Raw genomic sequence first — 17326 nt, forward strand, 5'->3', positions numbered from 1 at the left:
TGACGTTGTCACATTTGTCACACTTCTTATGAGGAAAATGTGAAGATTTTCATGCATAGAGAATTTTAAATTAAATTTCTTAAAGAGCAAAAAACTGGTAATTACATAAATATACTAGCTGTTGGGGTGGCGCTTCGTGCCACCCCAACATCTAGCTGGTGGGGGCGCTTCGCGCCCCCCCAAGTCCTCCCGCGCGCGTAAGTCGTTACGCGCCATATTAGCTGCGAGCCATTGTAGTTGTGTCCCTGTGTCCCACCTGTGAATATAGATAGATATATATATATGTTTTAACTACGTAAAACTTGCGAATATACAACATTCTTCGCTGTCCCATTGTCTAAATAGATTGTCAGGTTTACCGACTCTTGAACACGCAACATATAATTGTCCTTGGGAAAACAATCCGTATTCAGATCTATGCCTCTTGATTCTAATGATTGCCCTTGAGCTTTGTTGATGGTGATTGCTAATCAACCATTCCCTATGTCGCCGGCGTCATTTATATATCCCCCTGTGCCCCCGGCTTCCCCGTTGTAGTTTTGTCCCTGTGTCCCGGTCGTCATTTATAGTCCCTGTGTCCCGGTCGTCATTTGTGTCCCGGTGTCCATGTCTGTAATTTCTCTTTGAGTGTCCCAGTCGTCCTTTATATTCCCTGTGTCCCGGTGTCCCGGTCGTCATTTGTGTCCCGGTGTTCCGGTCTGTATATACATTCGTTTTTGAATTGGTCTTTTTTTTAGTTTTTTACCTTTTTTTTAGTTTTTTTTAGTTATACCTCATGATTCTAATGATTGCCCTTGAGCTTTGTTGATGGTGATTGCTAATTGAACATTTCCTGTGTCCCCGTCGTCATTTATATATTCCCCTGTGCCCCCCGGCGTCCCCGTTGTAGTTGTGTCCCTGTGTCCCGGTCGTCATTTATATTCCCTGTGTCCCGGTCGTCATTTGTGTCCCGGTGTCCTGGTCTGTATATACATTCGTTTTTGAATTGGTATATGATGAAATAAATTTTTGTGTCTTTCCCCTTTTTTTCTTTTTAGTTTTTTTTTGGTTTTTACCTTTTTTTTAGTTTTTTTAGTTTTTTCTTTTTAGTTTTTTTTTTGTAGTTTTTATCTTTTTAGTTTCTTTTATTTTTATTTTTATTTTTTTTTTAGTTTTGTTTTTCTCCTTTATTTTTCAGTTTTTTTCCTTTTTTTATTTTTGTTTCTTTTTTAGTTTTTTTAGTTTTTAGCTTTTTTATTTTTTTATTAGTTTTTAGTTTTTTTTTCTTTTTAGTTTTTTTGTAGTTTTACCTTTTTTCTAGTTTTTTTTAGATTTTTTTAGTTTTTAGTTTTTTCTGTTTAGTTTTTTTTTTGTAGTTTTTACCTAGCGTAAAACTACAAAAAGTAGCGTAAAACTACAACCTCTGACAAGAGGTTGCAGGTTCGTTCGAACCTACAACCTCTCGGACATAGAACCTGGAACATAACGCGTTACCAACTCAGCTACTTCGGGCTTGAATACATTCGTTTTTGAATTGGTATATGATGAACTAATTCAGACGTCATATGCGGACAGACAGACAGACAGACATAACACACATACAACTTATTTTTATATAAATAGATATATTCGTATATATTTTGACAAGGGATTAAAATAATTCGAAAACCTTAAAAACGAAGACCAAAAGCTTGAAGCTTAGTAAAAACCATTGTTAGAAATCAGACTTGCTTGAATAATCAAATAATATCTTTGGAAAGATTTAGTATGAAAAGACGTTAAATTGCTTAAAGAGCAAGAAACTAACAATTGCAAAAATATTTGTATATATCTTGACAAGGGATTACCACAATTCAAAACCTTTAAAAGGAAAACCAAAATCTTGAAGCTTAGTAGAAATCGTTTTAGAAACCGGACCTGCTTGAATAATCAAATAACTGCGGTTAAAAGACAAGCAACAACTAGAATCCATATATAGAAGCCTGTCACATGCCGAGGGCCGGACTCCTGCAATCAGCATGAGGCAGGCTTCTATATATGGATTGTCATTGTCACTTGTATTCTAAACGCAGACAATTTGAGCCTTTTCTTGATGTTATGACTTCCAAATGGACCTTAAATTAGAAGAAGTGCCTTAGTACAGTTACGGTCTTTTTTTTTTACTGTACCTTTAACTTTTGCCTCAGTTTGGCTTTTGTCATTATGAAAGACATATCGCCGAACCTTTGTTTCTTTTAATTGTTTGGGTAGTAGGAAAAAACTTCTTCTTTTGCCTCGGCTTGTCTTTTGTCATTATGAAAGACACATCGCCCAGCCTTTGTTTCTTTTATTTGTTCAGGTGGTGGGACAAAAAATTACTTTTCTTCCGAAGATCTATCTAGTCTAGATTTTTGATTTTCAAACTTATGGTAGGCGTTGATGACCATCTTTGTTTCTTTTAATGTTCAGGTTGTGGGACTAAAACTTCTTCTTTTGCCTCAGCTTGTCTTTTGTCATTATGAGAGACATATCGTTGAACCTTTGTTTCTTTTAATTGTTCAGGTGGTGGGACAAAACTTCTGTTTCTAAGCCCACGTCTTTTATTCTTAAAGTTATGGTAGGTACTGATGAACTTATCCATGTCAAATTTCCAAACCCAATCATCATATTTTTAATGTTGACGCGTTTTAGTTCTCGCCGTCTAGGTTGATTTTCATTGACTCGCTCACATGCTCGGTATCCTGTGTCTTCTAACCAAGTGTGTCTTTACTCTTCATTTTCATTTTTGACTTGTTCACATGCTTGGTATCGTATGTCTTCTAACCGCGTGTGTCTTTGCTCTTCATTCTCATTTTCGACACGCTCTAATTGTCGTTTTCGAACATCTTCTAACCGCCGGTGTCTTTGCTGTTCATTTTCATTTTGACAGGTTTTTAGATTTTGATTCCGTTTTTTAGATTTTAATTTTTGTCATGTTTTCAGATTTTCATTCCTTTAGATAATTTAGCAATGGCCTTTGCTTTTTGTCCGTAAAGGTGTTATCGCACTTGATGGTTTAAATTTTCGTCGTTTAGGCCTTCCAACAGACGTTATATTATATAAATAAGTGATGTATTGGAAACTCAACACCTTATTTATGCTATCCATGGCATCATATAAGAAAATGCTTATTCGATGTCATATATGATGTCATGAGAAATGCTTATATGATGTACTAACAAAGAACATGACGTAATTTGCAAAAACTTAAGTTAAGGCTCATAACGAATTTTCTGAGACTTCTGACCTATCTAGATCGTTTTCTTTTTTATGCGGAAATATCCCATGATAGTAATTTTCCTCAAAAAGCATGGAGGCGTTTTCGACAAAAAATACATAAATATACAGTTATTGCTCGTTTATAAAGACAGTAAATACATACATCATATATATATATCTATATATATATATATATATATATATATATATATATATATATATATATATATATATATATATATATATATATATATATATATATATATATGTATTCAAGCGCAAAAAAACCCTAACACTTGAAACAAAACACCCAAGATATATAAAGTATAAGATTTATAAAGATAGTTAGTATTTAAATATTTAAAACATGCTTAATATAATTTTCTGCTTAGTTTGATTTTCCTAAATTTCACGCCAAGGACTGAAATCCCAAAATTGGGAATAAATCTCAAGAAGTAGCAGTCCCCCCATTGCCCCATCAGCGTGTAATCCGGAAAAAACCTCAGATAAGACAATTGTCGCTGCCTTGACACAAAAGTTTCCAGTTCTAAGCTTTGAAAAGCATTTCTTATAGTACACCATACAACTTTTAAGACAGCAACTTTGTAGTGAAAAACATTTATTATTCCCTAAGAAAAGAGATCTGTGGTAATAAAAGTCAAAGAATATCCCTCTATCCAACTTATATATGTTAAAAAAAAAACTAAGGAATAAGACGGGCTTATATTCATTAAGTGTGTTGTTAGTGGTTTTCTTGATTCCATATGGCTAACAAAATGTATTATATTCTTTCACTGCCGACATGTTATGTCTGTTGCACAATAGCAGAGTAAAGAGATTTACGACTGTATATATCTTCCTTGTTTTTATTATTCTAATGCAAATTGGTCAAATATTAATTTTTTTCCCCAAAAAACTTTGGATTGTTATTTCATCATTGTGTGGCCAGGCAAAAATTATAATAAGCCATAGATCAGTCCTTTTGTTGTAAGTTCCCAGGCTTGAACTAAATCAAAGATTTTTTTGTACCCTTGCAGATACAGTCAAGGAGTTTATAAATAAGGATAGGTAAAGCAAAAGCTTAAAAATTGGAAACATCTAAGTTCTTAAACCAAATATGAACCAAAGGTGCTTAATTTGCATAATTATACCCAATTTGTGTAATTTATTAAGTTTCATTACTAGCATAATGCAATTTTGCATAGTTTAAGAAAAAGAGTGAATAGAGCCTGAAAATATGGTGCTGAAATATTTCGGTGCTGAAGAAAATCACACCATCAAATTTAAGAAGCCAAGCTTCGAAATATAAAATGGTACTTAAGTATTATAGAAGAACACTCGAGAATTTGGATCACTACCATGAGACATTACCCACTTTTTACGTTGAAAATACCCGACAATTAGCCTCGGCTCACTGGAAAAATACATAGTAGTTATATTTCAATTAACTATTTAGTTGGTATTTTCTTGGTATTAGGTTAGTTTAGATTACGTATTTACTATAATACGCTATGGGCGGTACCATTCCCTAATTCTTTGTAGTAGTTTTTACAATTTCGCTAATAAAGTATTATAAATAAAGCTAATAAAATATTATTTTCATCATATTTTTTTTTATTTCATTAGCATTAACCAAAATTCACTTCTCGAGTGTTTTTCGTGCATTACTTAAGTACCTATGAAATTTCATATTTTTCAAACAGTTCGTGGTAACGAACTGTAGTAAGGAGCGACCCGGCTCAATAGTAACAGAAACTCTAAAAAATGAAATTTTGATACCAATAGCTACATCAAAAGAATCGCATTTTAATACTGATTTTAAATATATAAGTTTCATCAAGATCAGTTATATTTGTCAAAAGTTACGAGCCTAAGAAAATTTGCCTCAATTTATAAAATTGGGGAAAACACCCCTTAAAAGTCATACAATCTTAACGAAAATCACACCATCAGATTCAGCGTATCATAACACCTTGTTGTATAGGTTTCAAGCTCTAATCTACAAAAATGTGGAATTTCGCTTTTTTGCCAGAAGACAGACTACGGATGCATGTTTATTTGTTTTTTTGTTTGTTTTTTTCCCAGGGGTAATCGTATCGACTGAGTGGCCCTAGAATGCCGCGAGAGTACCCATTCTAACGCAAATTAAAATTTCTAGTGCCCTTTTTAAGTGACCAAAAAAATTGGAAGGCACCTAAGCCCCCTCCCGCGCTTATTTTTTCGCAAAAGTCACCGGATCAAAATTCTGAGATAGCCATTTTATTCACCATAGTCAAAAAACTTAATAACTATGGCTTTAGGGACGACTTACTCCCCCGCAGTCCCCGTGGGAGAGGCTGCAAGTTACAAACTTTGACCTATGTTTACATATAGTAATGGTTACTGGGAAGTGTACATATGTTTTCAGGGGCATTTTTGGTTAAGAGAAGAGAGTTGAGGGGGGGGGGGTACGTGGGAGGATATTTCCATGGAGGAACTTACCATGGGGGACGAGAATTTTAATGAAGGGGGAGCAGGATTTTCTAGCATTATTTGAAAAAACAATGAAAAAATAAATATGAAAAGTTTTTTTCTACTGAAAGTAAGGAGCAGCATTAAAACTTGAAACGAACAAAAATTTTTCCGCATATGAGGAGTTTACCTCCTCATTATACCTCACTCTTTACGCTAAAGTATTTTTAGTAATTTCAACTACTTATTCTACGGCCTTTGTGATTCAGAGGTCATTCTTAAGGAATTGGAACAAAATTTAAGTTTTAGTGTAAAGAGCGAGGTATCGACGAGGGTTGAACCCCCTCATATACATGCAATAAAAATATCGAATATAGAAGTTCGTTACGTAAGTTAACTCGTAAGTTACGTATATTTTTTACCAATGAAAACGTTTGTAAAAACTTAAAAGTTCTAGTTGCCTTTTTGAGTAATAAAAAAATTGGAGGACAACTAGGCCTCCTCCCTCGCTCCTTTTTCTCAAAATCTTCCGATTAATTGCAATTAATTAATATGCAAATTTCGTTTTAATTATTTATGTGCGGAGAGCCAAGACCAAAACATGCATTAATTCAAAAACGTCCAGAAATTAAATAAAAAACAACACGTTTTTTAAATGAAAGTAAGGAGCAACATCAAAACTTAAAACGAACAGATATTACTCCGTATATAAAAGGGGCTTTTCCTCCTCAACACCCCGCTCTTTACGCTAAATTGTCTTACTGTTTTAAAAAGTAGAGTTAAGAGTAAGAGTCAAACTTTAGCGTAAAGAGCGAGGCGTTGAGGAAAAAAAGCCCCTTTCATATACGGAGTAATTTCTGTTCGTTCTAAGTTTTGATGTTGCTCCTTATTTTCCTTTAAACATACTTGTTTTTTATTTAATTCTCAAGAAAGATCGAACTAGTCAATTATACGTTTTTTTTTTTTTTTTTTTTTTGTTTTTTTTTTTAACCATTGGTATAAGAATATTTGAAACGTCTCATTCAAACGTGCATTTATTGTTTTGCTCGCCATAGTACAATAGGATAAAACAGATTACATCACAATTAAGTACCATCTTTAGTCATTTTTTACCCAAAAATGATCACTGGTGGCCATCAAAGAACATAACTGTTTTGAATACATCTTTTGGGTCACGTTATTTGAGATGCCTTTCGAAGATCTTTAGATAATTATCATGAAAAGACTTTTGCCGAATCAGCTTGGATAGCCTTCCACACTTAACAGAAGTTTTCTGAACCGGGAATTTTGAACTTCTTACCACCTAGTGCTAACGCAGGAGTGTTTCATTGACAATATGAATGCTTAAAGGCTGTCAGTGAACTCAAACAAACGAAAACTCATATATAACATTCTTCAGTACCCCTTAGCAAATAAAATCATCTATTGTACAAAGCATGAAGTTTATTTCATTTCGGTGGATTTCGAAAGTTTATTTTGCTCTCCTGTTTTAGCACAGTTCTCATTGACTTATTTAGTTCGTTTTTTGCCTTAAGTTGGCAAACAGCCTTTAGTGTCTCTATTACTAAAACCTAACAACAGCGAAAATTAATTAATTAAAAAATTTAATCAATGAAAGAAGCGAAGTTGGAAGCCCCAATCATTTTTGCATCCTTTGTGTCCACCACATCTTGGCTTTTCCACATATGTGGCTAGAGACAATTGAACGAGGTATTTTATACCACATAGAAAAGATTGTCGCAATGGGAGTGGAGTTATTACTCCCCCCAAGTACCAATGACAAAAACATAGACGAAACCTTTTCCCAAGAATCTAGATGGATAAGAATTCTATTTCTAGCTCCCTCCTCCTCACCAAAACTCATCCGTATTTATTGAAGGCTCAATGAGACTTAGACTGTTTGGGAATCAAAACTAAATCTTTTAGGCTTTGCATCCAACTTACAAAATGACCCACAGTCCCTCTTTTGTGGTAGTTTATGTGCCGTTACACCTCATTGTGCATGATTTTCTGAAATATGAAGTAGATCAGTTTATTTGAATGAACCTTCAAAATAGATGGCAGAAGTATTTTTCTGCAATAATAAAGGAGATATCATCTCTCAGTGATGTTATTCAGGCTTACTCTAAATAAAGAGAGATGAGAGATCAATTCCTCCCCCATACTCCTTCCTTTATTTACTTGAAGGCTCGTGGAGAGTTAGTTCGAGCCTTTAAATGTACTTTCATAGGTGTCTAGCATACACCTGAGTGCATTCAAGCAGAGCTTCCAGAGAATGTTGATGGGAGTGTTAAACTAAATCAAAAAAAGCTTATGTGCAAAGAGGTTTTCAAAATGGGGAGACTAAGGAATGACTGAGGGTCTTAAGTGGGAACTTTAAAGAAATGACGAGGTGGATGATCGATTGACCAAGGCCACATTGACAAATTGACATTCTTTTTTGAGAAGAGTTTGAAATGACCTTCGATTCTAATTCAAAATAATAGAGTAGACAGTTTTTACTTGACAACCAAATGCTTATGAATAAAAGCGGTTAGATACAGCTCCAGAAAATGATGCTCATGCAGTAGTCATTCCTGAACGCGATAAGGAAAATCGAAAAATCTCTATGTTTCCTTATTCTTTCTAGTCTTTGTAATGTCAGGAAATAATTTATTATCTAACAAAAGCTTTTTGCAAATTCAACAGTTTTTGATGCAAGAAAACAAACATAATTCTTGGAAATGGAATTTAAAATTAGATTACTTAAACTGTTTTTAGCCAAAAAAAAAATCTAGGAGAGAAAAAAGGAAGACACGTCGTAAAATAGTATTTTTAAAGTTATCACGTAGGAAAAAATGGAAGTCAATTCAAGAAATACTGTATACTTTATTGAAAAAAATTACAAACACACCTAAAACCTGCTATCATCATTTGATAAAAGGTGTAGCCAAACAGGTTTAAATCCAGGAGCAACATAATCGCTCAAAAATCAGAAAATTTACGAAGAATGCACACAAGGAGGAGATTTTTCAGCTTGGATCACGTGAAAGTACCATAAGAGAAACGAATTTTTCTATCATATAATGCATAAAAATTGCATACTATACGATGTTTTCTATTGTTGAGCCACATCTACCAAACTCCTTCCCTTTAATAACTTGTGATCCACCAGCCGTCTAAACGAGGGCTAAGTACGACCCAGCAAACACATGCATACATATGAGCTTTAGGGACTGGCAACAAATAAATAAGGAGTTTTTAATCCCCCCTTCTCCAAATGACCTGGTTAGTCCAAAAATGAGTTTGTAGCTATACTCCTACCGACGTGTTTTATTAATTTTTCATTAGTCTAGAAAAGTTTTTAATTCTGATTAATCTAGAAAGATGTTTTAAACCAAATTAAAAAACAAAACAGTTTTTCTGATAAATTAAAGAGCAAAGTTGAAGCTTCAAAGAAACAAAAATTACTGCTTCGACGCTTATGCAGCATAAATTTGGGAAATTTTTTCGAATAAACTGGCTCCTGATATCTTGCTATATTTGTAGAATTCCCTCCCCCCCCCCCCAAAAAAAAAAGTAGCAGCGTATTCAGAACACAAAAATCGATGCAACAGAACAGGATTAGAAGCAGAAAATCCCCAATTGGTCTGTATAAAATAAAAGAATAATTAATAAAGCCCTTCATAGTCTTTTACCAGCCATGAATTTTGTTACATTATTTTAACTATCGAAAATAATCCTAGAATGCTCAGCTTTCATAAAGTGTTAGTTTTTCAGAATTTTACAAGTACGCGGAAATATCGCGAGCCAGTTTAATTGAAAGTTTTTCCAAAGATTTTTTCATAAACTGCAAATCAGTTATTTATGTTGATTTCAAGTTCCAACTTCGCTTCTTTCATTGATTAAATTTTTTAATTAATTAATTTTTGCCCGTTTTTTTGGCTCTCCGCAGAGGAATAATCAAAACGAAATTTGTATATTTTTTTTTTTTTTTGCTAAATAGCTTTCTCTTAATTTTGATCGAATGATTTTGAGAAAAAAAGAGCGGGGGACGAAGCCTAGTTGTCCTCCGATTTTTTGGTTAATTAAAAAAGCAACTAGAACTTTTAATTTTTCACGAATATTTTTATTGGTAAAAGATTTATGTAACTTATAAATTAGCTTATGTAAAGAACTTTTGTATTCTCATGTTTTTATTACATATATGAGGGGATTTGCCCCATCGTCAGTACCTCGCTCTTTACACTAAAGCTTAAATTTTATCCCAATTCATTAAGAATGACCCCTGAATCACAAAAGCCATAGAATAAATAGTTGAAATTACTAAAAATACTTTAGCGTAAAGAGCGAGGTATTAGAAGGAGGTGAGCCCCTCATATGGGTAATAATTTCTGTTTGTTTTAAGTTTTATTGCTGTTCCTTACTTCCAGCTGAAAAAGCTTTTTCACATTTATTTTTTAATTGTTTTTTTTTTAAATAATGCTAGTAAATCCTGCTCTCCCTTCATGGAAATTTTCTTCTCCCATGACAAATTCTCGATGGAAAGTTCCCCCAGCATATCCCTCTCTTCTCAACCCCTCCCCCAACCAAAAAAATCCTCCTAAAAACGCCTGTATACTTCCCAATAACCATTACTATATGTAAGCACAGGTCAAAGTTTGTAACTTGTTGCCCCTCCCACGGGGACTGTGGGGGAGTAATTCGTCCCCAAAGACATAGTTATAAGGTTTTTCGACTACACTGAATAAAATGGCTATCTCAGAATTTTGATCCGTTGACTTTGGGAAAATAATTAGCGTGGGAGGGGGCCTAGGTGCCCTCCAATTTTTTCGGTCACTTAAAAAGGGCACTAGAACTTTTCATTTCCGTTAGAATGAGCCCTCTTGCAACACTCTAGGACAACTGGGTCGATACGATCACCCCTGGGAAAAAAAAAAACAAAAAAACAAATAAACACGCATCCGTGATCTGCCTTGTGGCAAAAAATGCAAAATTCCACATTTTTGTAGATAGGAGCTAGAAACTTCTACAGTAGGGTTCTCTGATACGCTGAATCTGATGATGTGATTTTCGTTGAGATTCCATGACTTTTAGGGGGTGTTTCCCCCTATTTTCTTAAATAACGAAAATTTTCTCAGGCTCGTAACTTTTGATGGGTAAGACTAAACTTGATGAAACTTATATATTTAAAACCAGCATTAAAATTTGATTCTTTTGATGTAGCTATTGGTATCAAAATTCCATTTTTTAGAGTTTTGGTTACTATTGAGCCGGGTCGCTCCTTACTACAGTTCGTTACCACGAACTGTTTGACAATAGCATGCTAACAATATTTAGTGGCTTGAAAAAATTGGGGAACGCGACATTTATTTAAATTTTAACATTAAAATTTCGGAAGTTTAATTTTTGACTGCTATTTGTCTGGAAATAGTGCCATCAGATTAGTCATTACATAGATAGTTAATATATTAGTCATAGATAGTCATAGATAGTTTATGCCATTAGATAGATTAGTAGTGCCATTAATAGACCTCAAGGTCTTATAACCACTCGGTGTGGCATGTTTGATCCTGGATCTCCAAAACACTTAGGTTATAAGGTTAAAAAAGGTTAAACTTTCCAGAAACGTTGAGGGAGATATTGAACAATATCAATACACACTATTTTCGCCCAAGCTGGTTAGCAAAAAGATGCATCAGTAATATATGAGGAATAGCTTAAGGTATCAAGTTTCAGGGCATGTGGAGAGGGTGTTGAGAAAATAATCAAGGGCAGCCGGTCTCCTTCACCCTGATCCTTTTAGGATCCCCTCTCTCAACACTGATTAGAATTTTGAGATAGTCATTTCTTTTCAAAATAGTCAGAAGGTTCAGCAACTATACCATTGGGGATCAGATGACCGCCCACATCCCTCGGGGCAAGCGTTGTAAATTATAAAGTTTCCCCTTTGTTTAAATAAACAATCCTTTGTTAAAGGATTTATTGTTGGGAAAAGAGGGAGCTGCTGATCCTAAGTTGGTCCAAAAAGGCTAAGCGTAGTAGGCATTAACGCGTGTTAAGGCTAAGTGTATCACAGGTATTAACTTCAGGGAATGATGAGCGGGATATAGAATTAAATCTAACGTGCACATAGGTTATGAAAAAGAAATATCTGCAATATCTCAGAAATAACTGAGGAATAGAGTCAAAACTTCCGTGGAATATTAAGGAGGAAATTGAAAAATGCTCAGTGGGAAATCAGCCCCCCTCTATCCCACGATCTTTTCAGTTACTATCCTCTCAATCACACGCGTTCAAAATTCTGAGATAGTCGTTTTGCTCAAAATAGTCTAAAAATGAAAAAGCCTTGGGGATGACATGACTCCCCACAGCACCTGAAGGGTGACCTGTAAGTTATGCAAGTTGCCCATTGTGTGCATATAGAGTTGGCTTTTTAGGAAAGTATAGCAAGCAATAAGAAGCCAACAATATCATCATAACCGCAACAGTACCAAAGTTTCTTTATCCTGTGTCGGCTTCAGCATTATTGGTAATTTCCAAGCTTTTGAAAAGCGGAAAGTCAGAAGATCTGGGTGGATCTAGTACAAATTTACTGAAGATGATTTTTCCTGAAACTGCGGAGTGCTTAGCTCACGCAATTAACCTTTATTTTAAGTACGGAAAATTCCCAGATTGCTTTGAAGGCGCTAAAATAGTTGCGTTACATGAGGGAGATGATTCAGAAGATCCAAATAATCATTGTCCGATTTCTATTTTATCGGCTTTTTCTAAACTTATTGAACGTTATTTATGTAATCGTCTCGTTTCATTTGTAGGGAAGATCAATTACTTTTTTAAATCATTATTCGTTTTCAGTAGAAACCATTCTACCCAACCTGCGGTTTTAGTTGTTACTCAGTTTATTCATGACGTTTTAGGTAGTGGTGATATTCGAGCAATTGTATTTTTGACATTAATAAAGCATTTGACACAATTTACCATTGTATTTCGGATCATAAATTGCATGATTCTGAGATAAGAGGACCATCCTGCTCTTTCATTATGTCGTACTTACAAGACCGGAAACAATTTGTTGCTGATGGTGACTGCACATCTAGAACAGTACAGCAGTCGAACAACATTGGGGTTGCACAAGGATTTGTGCTTGGCTCCTTGCTTTTCTTGATTAAATCAGTGACTTGAGTGAGTCGTCAATAGGTCTCGAATTTACAGTGTTGTTCGCTTGTATACGGAATGTAGTGTCTCCGGACTCAATGATCTGATACTTCGGCAAAATATATGTCAGTTGATTAATAGAATTCTGTTGTGGTTTAAGTCTAATCGTCTGACAGCAGGTTCTGAGGAGACAAAATTTATTATTTACTCTCGGAATTCAACTTCTTGTCCTGGACTCCCGTCAGTTGTGGCTTCAAACAACTTGCATATTGAGCGTATTAGCTTTGTACGTTACTTATGAAATATCATTGATGAAAACCAGTCATTCAAGCACCATATTAGCCATCATCAGTTGAACTTCAGCATAAATATTGGAATGATGCGTCACCTGAAGTTTATTTGACCTGATAATGCATCGAGGTCTGTCTATTTTAGCCTAATACATTCTTACCTTAATTATTGCCCACTTTTTTATGTGAATACATCTAGTAATCACTTATTGTCACTCCAGAGACAACAGAACAAAGGATTACGAGTACTGAAAGAATATGTTCCATGTCCTGTTTTGTTACCAAATAAATCAAGTACTCAGAGTATGTATATTATATTGAACATCTTTCCAGTTAACCAGTTTGTAATATTTCAGTCAGTTCTGTTTGTTGTTCAGTATCGTAAGAAGGCAATACCTGCGTATTTTTATGAATATGAGCTGTTACAGGTATTGGATAAGGTCGATTCATGTCGAAAGTCCATGAGGTAGTGGATGGTCCCTCAACCGTTAACTAAATCCGACCGATCAAGTTTCTTCTTAGGAATAATTGTAATCTATCTCTTCCCCTATCAACACTAAAAATAGAATTAAGGAATGCCGAATGAAGTTTTAATTAGTTAATAAGTTTGGGTATGTGTGCATATATATATATATATATATATATATATATATATATATATATATATATATATATATATATGTGTATATTGGTATACGTATGTTTTTGAGCTTGTACATACATCTATACGTCTTTTTTGTATGGCGTGTTTGGAGGGAGATGGTCCCTATCCTCCTGTTGTTGAGTTGAAGAAAAGGTAATAAAATTTGAAAATTTGGTTATATTGGTGGGTATAGGTGTCTGGAAAGGTGAATTAATTGTCGTTTTTTATTGATTTATTTTTTTAGGGTAGTTTGAAATAGAAAATAGAAGAAATTGATAATGGTATATATATATATATATATATATATATATATATATATATATATATATATATATATATATATATATATATATATATATATATATATATATATATATATATATATATATATATATATATATATATATATATATATATATATATATATATAACTTTGAGCCATGAGTCTAAAAAAGGCTTAGGGTGTTAAAGTAAAACTCAGGAAAAGTTAAAGGGGATGCTGAACAAAAGCAAAACACACTAAGTGCATGGTGGTTGTCAAAAAGGTGTATCAGGAAGAGCTGATGGTATTAAGTTGAAATTTTCTGGCATGTTTTGAGAACTGTAATGAAAAGTGATATGAGGGCAATCAGCCCGGTGTACCTCGATTTTTAAGGCGCCCCTCCTACGGCCCCAAGGTTAGTGCTGTAATTTAGGCAATTTGTCAGTTGTTTGCATATAGGGTTTGTTATTGGGATATATGGGAATGTTTGATCCTGGATGGACCTGAAAAGCTTAATGGTATTAAGATGAAATATCAGGGAATGTTGAGGGGGAAATTAAAATAAATTATAAGGTGTTGTTTGCATCAAGGTTGTCAGAAGAGCGCATGTGAAATATTTCAATAACGGCTAGGGTATTGAATTTGAACTTTTAAAGAATTTTAAGAGGAATATTGAGCTCAATCAAAAGACGTTGTGTGCATCCGGGTTGTCATGATATATCTTACACGCCCCACCGACCAAACGCTCTCATCGTAGTCACAAAAAAGTTTAAAGAGTCATAAATAAAGAGAGCTGAAAGATCTCTCAATTATATATTTATTCTTTTACTCTACCTTCAGTCATATGTAACCTTTTGAAGATTCTCCAATGAGGAATGTTTCGAGTATATTATTTTTAAAGTACAGTTAAATCGATATAACAGCTCAAGCACTGTTCCAAACCGTTCATATATATTTATATTGTGGTTCTTTAGATTACGATCTCACGATCTTGATTGCCTGTGGAACAGTATTTTCATGATGTGGCTTGTTAAAGTAACTAAACCTTATAATTCAGATAATGAATTTACAGTCCAATTTGTAAGTAGAAAAGGCACTTATCATATCTACGAACTAATGTATTTACGTAGAGAGGGCTGAGAAACTAGAGGTCATCCAAAAATAAGGTGAATGAATATTCGGCACAGAATAATATACGGAAATGACATACCTTTTTATAACAATTTCTTATTAAATTCTGTATTACAAATATATAATTAATTGCATTTGGAGCAGATTACTAAATTTAAATTGGAAATTAGGGTAATATTACCGAAATTCGAAATATTCTTGTCTGAAGTAGGCCTAAGCCTTATAAAAAAGAAAAAAAAAAGAAAAAAGGTTGCATCAAAAGCTGCGACAAAAATATTGGTTGTGAAATGTGTGATATTTTCTTGTGAGATCTGAGACAATTTTGACACATTGTTTTAACCCAAAAATAGACATTTGCACACAATGATATAAGGTCGAAAAAGTATATAAGGTCGAAAAAGTATAAGATTGATTAACCAAAAAAAACAGGACTGCTTTGTTAGTCGAAAAAACAGGACTAATAATTATGCACGGAATTAGTCATGCTGTGTTGTAAATACAAAAAAGGGATGTGTAAGCAATAATGAAAACAGGGCTGTGTGTAAAACAAAGCAGGGCTACAGTGTGTGCATGAAGATAACCCATCTGTGCTGTGAAGATCCTAATTTATCATTTATGGCTCATTTCATTGAGAAGGGAGAATTGATCTGAACTCTTGGGAGTTTTGCTAGCATAAAAACTAAACTCACATAGTTCGTATGAAGTATATTAATTTGTGTATTTTTAGATTGAAACCATTGGTGATGCATATATGGTTGTATCAGGACTGCCAGTTCGTAACGGAAATGTTCATGCCAGAGAAATTGCACGCATGTCTCTTAGTCTACTAGGAACAGTGAAAAATTTTTCTATTCGACATCGTCCACGAGATCATCTAATGCTTCGAATTGGAATCCATTCTGGTAAGAATTTGGAACCTTGAAAAATCTGCAGCAAAGATAACTGTTTAAGTGCCAAGGATATTAAAAATAAATACAAAGTTGCACATTGGACCCAACTTTGGCATCTTAAAACCGCATTTTTCTTTCGTTTGTTTCACAATTGTGAAGTTTTTAGGGTAGTATCTTATTCGTGAGTATTACCATATTTTACCGGCGAAAGATATAATAAAAATTTATTAGTTTAATTTGACAACGATTTTTTTTAATAAGAATTCAAGCATCAACACACTGCTTATTCTTAAAGACAGCTAAGCGTTCAAAGGAAAGCTACCTCTTCTTAAGCTATATTGTGTTATATGTTTTAGCTTGTCTTTTCCTGATCTTTCAACCTCTTTCCCTTTTGTTAATTTGGTACCCGTTACTGCCGAAAACTACATAGCCACACAGGGAGGTTTTATTCATTAAAAATTTTAAAAAGGATTTTTCCAAGTTTTCAAAATATATATGATTGTATAAGTTTCCACAAACCAATTGCGACAATCAGATTTAATTTTCACTGTCCTTGGTACTTCAGGAAAAATAAAATATGGTACCTTTTATCTGCCAACATGACAAAAACCAGATTATTAATTAGAACTATTTTATACATGAAGTGCTTCTTTAATATTCATGTAAATTGAAAGAAAAATACAAGTAACAATAACATTTCTTATGTTAAAATTTAATTGAAATTTTATAGAACTTGAAATAGGTAGATGATAGTTCAACAGACACTTACTTGTACTTGAATCAAAACACAAGCTGGGTTGCAGCTCTCCGTGGTGCGAGGATTTTGCGGAATTTCACTTCGCTTGATCACGGGTCTGTGTTGTGACTATTTCTGGTCAGTTGGGATCCCCAAGGCAGTCACAACGATGAAAACATCCAATTAGCGTAATGTCAGTCTTGAGCACAGCTTAGATACCAATACAGTTATGAAAACTCCTATCTTGCCCATGAGAAGCCTTTGGTACAGAGCTCTGAAATAGGCGCCTCCTCCAAGCCCACGCTCCTAGGCGTAGATAGTACTGCAGCACGATAGGCGGTAACGCAATCTTGTTTTGTTCCATACGTGGTGAAAATGCTGGCACAGCTTAGATACCTGCTAGTTTCCTATCTCCAGCCGCTAGCATCGCTACCGCGCACTGTGTCCCAAAAATAAATTGAGTTTTCATAACTGTATTGGTATCTAAGCTGTGGTCTTGAGAGTGTTCATCGTGTCTTTATGTTTCTACCCAGACGCTTCTTTTATTCTTAAAGTGGCTTGCAGCGCAGT

The 17326-nt window shown here is 34.3% G+C and overlaps 1 protein-coding gene across 1 annotated transcript in view; it reads left to right on the plus strand.

Moving 5' to 3' along the window:
* Window positions 1-17326, plus strand: part of LOC136030909 (atrial natriuretic peptide receptor 1-like) — a 259668-nt gene that overhangs the window by 180232 nt on the left and 62110 nt on the right. Inside the window, exon 15 of the mRNA XM_065710006.1 lies at window positions 15858-16032. Coding sequence (XP_065566078.1) covers window positions 15858-16032 — 175 coding nt within the window. The remainder of the gene's footprint in view (window positions 1-15857; window positions 16033-17326) is intronic.

Source organism: Artemia franciscana, chromosome 9 (genome assembly GCF_032884065.1).
Source record: "Artemia franciscana chromosome 9, ASM3288406v1, whole genome shotgun sequence".
Lineage (NCBI taxonomy): Eukaryota > Metazoa > Arthropoda > Branchiopoda > Anostraca > Artemiidae > Artemia > Artemia franciscana.